The sequence below is a fragment of the Octopus bimaculoides genome, chromosome 22, assembly GCF_001194135.2.
Source record: "Octopus bimaculoides isolate UCB-OBI-ISO-001 chromosome 22, ASM119413v2, whole genome shotgun sequence".
In the NCBI taxonomy this organism is placed as follows: Eukaryota; Metazoa; Mollusca; class Cephalopoda; order Octopoda; family Octopodidae; genus Octopus; species Octopus bimaculoides.
In genome coordinates this window covers 30,020,138-30,025,925 of record NC_069002.1, presented here as the reverse complement: position 1 = coordinate 30,025,925, position 5,788 = coordinate 30,020,138, and the positions used below count along the sequence as shown (strand labels likewise).

The following is a 5,788-nucleotide window of genomic DNA, read 5'->3' as shown; positions in this document are numbered from 1 at the left end:
ATTATATATACACATAAATACATTATGTGTGTGTGTGGTGTACGTTTATGTAAATATGTAGATATATATATTATACTAATTTATATTTTATACTCACATATGATACACACAATAATATATGCATTACATTTATATATATATATATGTAATATATATATTACATATATATGTAATGCATATATTATTGTGTGTATAATATATGCATATGAAGTATAAATTAGTATAATATGTATATATTTATATATATATTATACTAACTTTGCACATAAGCACATAACCATATTCGTATCATATAAGCACTCACGCACACACACACATATATATATGCATACATACATACATACATATATATATATATATATATATATATATATATATATATATATATATATATATATATATATATATATATATATATATATATATATATACACACATATATATATATATGCATATACATACATACATATATATATATATATATATACATATATAGATATACATATACACATATATATACATACACATATATATACATATATATACATACATATATATATACATATACATACATATATATATATATATTCATGCATGCATACATATATATATATACATATACATACATAATATATATCTATACACACACACACACACACACACACATATATATATATACATACATACATACATAAATACATACATATATATACACATACATACACATATATATATAAACATACATACATATATATATATATATATATATATATATATATATATATATATATATATATATATATATATATATATATATATACATACATACATATAAATATATACACATACATATACATACACAAATACATACATGTATACATGCACACACACACACATACATACATGTATACATGCACACACACACATACAATTTAGTTGAAGCAGTGTGAAATATGATTCTTACGTCTTTGGCGTTGGCTAGCAGTAAACTGAAAGTAAATACGATAATTTAATAGTTTGCACTTTTACCTGATATTTTGGAGTTAAAAAAATTCTCTTCAGGAAACGTAAGTCGGAGATTTGACGTTGCGAGCTAGCTTTTCTGCACTGGAGCATGTGCATGTGCACACGTGCACGTGTGTGAGAGGGGTGCGTGGTATGCGCAGAATAACATTGTTATACCGGCCAATGAGTTGCGTGCGGCTTGGGTCTGTTGTTATTATGTGGCTCGGTCTTGCTAATGATGATGGCTTCTTTTTTCTTAGGTTCCCGATGTTTCGTTACACAACATCGGTGGAGACCGGGATGTCTTGAGCATTTACATAGGTGTTTTTTGACAAAAGAAGCCTCAGTGGTGTTCTTACTTTGTCGAGTTCTTACTTGATGTGCATTTGTCCAACGTAGCTTTCATCGCATTTACTACTTGTGATTTTATACCTCATGTGGGACTGCAGACATACGTTCTGATTATTGATCTGACAGTTTGGCCATGTGCATTTGGCGTTCTTATGTGTTGACCGACTTTTAGTTAAAAACTTCCTAATGAAAGGTTTGTCAACAATATATTCAATTTCCTGGTGGATTACCATAATTGATTTGTCATTTGTTGCTCAGTTTAATAAAAAAAGAACACGCTTGATATCCCGAGACGTGTGGGTTTTGTTTGGTGGTCTGATGATGTCCTGGAAGAATCTAGACAGACGTTCTCCATAAGGATGTTTTTTGGGATCTGTATGGTGTTAGACTTTTCATCTCTCTCGCTGCATTTACTGCGTTTCCTGCGAATCTCATTTCTTAAGGCGGTCGTCTTGGCTCTGATGGGTCGGGAGGAACAGTAATATTCACATAAACCCCTGTATGAAGCTTTCCTGGAAAGGTTGGTGGAGATGGATCCATTCTCTATGATTTTTGAGTTCGAAATCAAGCAGAGGTTTGGAACAAGTGTTATCGGAGAGCTCAACTTCAAATTCTATATGCTCGTCGAAATTGCCGAGCATTTTGTACATTTTAAATGCCTTGTTGCAAACTGATGTTAATATAAGGATGTCATCCACAAACATGGTGTAAAAGAAGTAGAAGTGACGGGCGTTGAGTGCCCTGTGTTCTTACTGACCCATGTATGTGGTGGTCAGTAAGCCTGACAAACTAGACCCCACCGGCAATACAGAAATATTCTAGTAAGTGGAACCCTTAAACTGGACGAAGGCTTTGACCATTATTGTAGTCAGCAGTTCGTGGAAACCTTGAGTTGTGAATCAGAAGTAAAGTTGTGAGAGGAGGCAACGTGTCTGGTTTTCAGTTAGTAGTATATTGGATATTTATTATCCCTAAATGGTTGCGTAACCTTTAACTCATACAGACAGACACACACACACACACATACATACATACATACATACATATACAAATGCATATATTTCCTTCTGTTGTCAGGTATACATATATATATATATATATATATATATTTTGTATATCAAAACCCAATTTGATTATCTGCATAATTCTCTCTTCCCCTATATATATATATATAAAACATTTGTGTTAAATATATCTATATAATATATATATTTAAGTATATGTGTACGTATATGTACATATGTATTCATGTGTATATGCGAATAATATATATATTATTTGTATATATATGTGTATATATATATATATATATATACACATACGTACGCACACACACACACACACGCACACGCACACATTAATATAGAAGACAAACAATACTCCAAGAATGCTTAACTAAATTCGATCTCGGCGGAGTTTAGCAAAGAGGAAGACGGAAAGTTGGAACAGTTTGCAGAATGTGTGAAAGATGATGTGAAGAAGAAGGAAAACAAAGAGAGAAAGAGAAAGCCTCGACAAGAGAAACATCAGCGATGATGATGATGACGATGTTGATGATGATAATGAAACAGTAATAATAATAATAATAATAATAATAATAATAATAATAATAATAATAATAGTAATACATCCTGAGGCTGTAACTGAAGGAGGAAATATAAAGATTCTTTGGGACTTCCCAGTATATACAGACCGGACCATCAAGGCAAATAGACCAGATATTGTTGTGAAAGACCAAAACAATAAAATCTGTTTATTGATTGACATGAGTATAACCAGTGACCGTAATATCTCGGTAAAAGAATTTGATAGTCTCAGAAAATATAAAGATTTATTAATCGAAATCGAAAAGATGTGGCATCTCAAGACGGTTACAAAACAGTGATTGTAGGAGCACTTGGTATGATAAAAAAAGGAAATGAAAATTATTTAAGAATGATCTCTGGTTTAACATCCATACAGGAAGTGCAAAAGATTGCCTTAACTGGCAACTGGTCACACGTATGGAGAAGAGCATTGTCCCTGTGAATTTTCTTTCCCTTTTCCCCCTTTATTTTATTTGATGGCTTTTTCTTTCTTATTTTTGTCTTTTTTCTCTGTCTTTTTTCTCTGTCTTTCTTCCCCTTTTTCTCTATCGCATGACTTTGTAAATGAACAATCAGGTGTGCGTATTTTAATGGCCTACCAATGTATACGGTGCGTTTCTTTGCCCTAGGTGTCAAGAAGACACTCGGAAAGAAAAGGAACTAGCATTGAAAGAAGATGTTAATAAAAATGATGATGATGATGATGATGACGACGATGATGATGATGATGAGGGTGATGATAATGATGATAATAATAATAATAATAAAAACAACAACAACAACAACAACAACAACAACAACAACAACAACAACAACAACAACAACAACAACACCAACAACAACAATAATAATAGTAATAATAATAATAGAAAACATTCACAGTTTGAAACTGAAGATAACAAAATAATATTTAAGGAATGTTGACGGTAAGTGGATAAAACCTTGCTTAAGGCAAAGATAATTTTTCGTAAATAATAGAATTTTGTGTTCCTTCGAGAATGCAGTTATTCTAAAAGAAATCGAATATGGAAGCATGAAAATACATTACTCTGGACAAAATACTTCAACTCCATGGCGTTTTACTTATAAGGGGGTAAAAAAAAAAGGGGGGGGGGATTAGATTTGGTCTGCTATTATTATTATATGCTTTTGGTTGAAAATATAGGCTCTGGGTTAAGATGTGAAGCAAAGAAAATTCCAGGTATTTTATTTTTATTAAAATTAGGGGTCGAATTTTAAACAAGAGCAAATTACAACTGTGTGAATATTCTGCCGATATCAATAAAAACCGTGTCTATATGTATGTATGTATGTATGTATGTGTGTATTATTCAGTTTTATTTCAAGATTTCTTCTCAATAGAGAAAGAGCCGGTTTCTAACCCAGATCCAAGGCTCCTTCATTGGAATTTCAACATCAACAATAGGGTATGTGTGTATGTATGTATGTATATATGTATGTATGTATATGGGCAGATTCGTATCTTTTGCTTTATGTATATATTCTCATGCATATAATTGCATATCTAGATATGCTCATATATACTTAAAGGCTAAACTTCTGGAAAGTTTTACAGATTTTTACAGTTCCAGTGATAGATTGGATCTGTAGTCTTCGATTTGATTTTTTCCTTTCTGGTTTTGAGAAGCCTAATTTCTCAAGGTTGGTATTTATGCAGTGTGTTACACACCCCAGTCCCCCAATAATTACAGATATAAATCTGAACTTGTAATCTGGATAGTGTACCTGCAAATTTCTCAATGGTTCATCGTAGGAATTCTCCTTTTCATTGCTCTTCAGCTTTGTTAACATCCGTTGGGCAGCTAATTTCCACAACTGTACAGTTTCTCTTCTCTATCCCAAATCATTATACCAGGTCTATTGTATTTAAATTTTATTGAGGTTTTCATTGAGACATTCCTCCAGCACATTAGTACATACATACGTCTGTTTGTCTGTCTATCTATCTATCTATCTATCTATCTATCTATCTATCTATCTATCTATCTATCTATCTATCTATCTGTCTGTCTGTCTACCCACACCCCTATCCAACATCCTCACACTCCTACCCCCACCCCACCGTCACCCCATTGACGAGACTGGAACACTAACTTTCGCTTTTAACAGTTCATCTAACTGTTAAGCAGTGAAATGTGAAAAATTCGAACTCCCAGTCATATCAACATATTTTACTCCACTAACGGTACAGAAATCCCATCAGCGGTGAATATTTTGTTGTTTGCCAATGAAGTTTATCAACAATTCCTCAAATCTCTTTTATGACCTCCTCAGCTCAACTTGCTTCTATTTGTTAACTTATTCCTCTTATGTTTCGTATTCCAGGCTACGAGGAACTTCTTCGTTTACCAAAATTTGCAAGGAAAATCAAGATATTTGCTAGAGCAGAAGGCAACATAATTCTAGGTAAATATTCAACTTAACTTTCTTAATTAACTACTTCTCATTAATTCCTGTTGATGAGAAGTTAATTTGTCTTCTTTAAGATGTGATACAGTAGGACATGAAGAATTGACTGCTATTTCTAGAAGATCGAGAGTCTCCGTAGAGCAAGGTTGTGTCGTTAAACTTATTTGGCTTTGTGAGTCTGACTGAGATATAAATTAGAACTCGGTCGCCGAACGCGGTGTAAATATTCCTTGAAACTTTATGTATTTATATATAGGAGCAGGCGTGGCTGTGTGGTGAGAAGCTTGCTTCCCAACCACATGGTTCCGGTTTCAGTTCCACTGCGTAGCATCTTCTGTAAGTGTCTTCTACTATAGCCTCGTTGGTGTATCTGGTTGACAGAAACTGAAAGAAGCCTGTCGTATATATATATATAT

General features: G+C 32.8%; 1 protein-coding gene across 1 annotated transcript in view; it reads left to right on the top strand.

Annotated features, from left to right (window-relative positions):
* Positions 1 to 5,788, top strand: part of LOC106868249 (ADAMTS-like protein 2) — a 66,711-nt gene that overhangs the window by 34,228 nt on the left and 26,695 nt on the right. Inside the window, exon 3 of the mRNA XM_052975683.1 lies at positions 5,289 to 5,369. Within this exon, the coding sequence (XP_052831643.1) occupies positions 5,289 to 5,369 (81 nt within the window). The remainder of the gene's footprint in view (positions 1 to 5,288; positions 5,370 to 5,788) is intronic.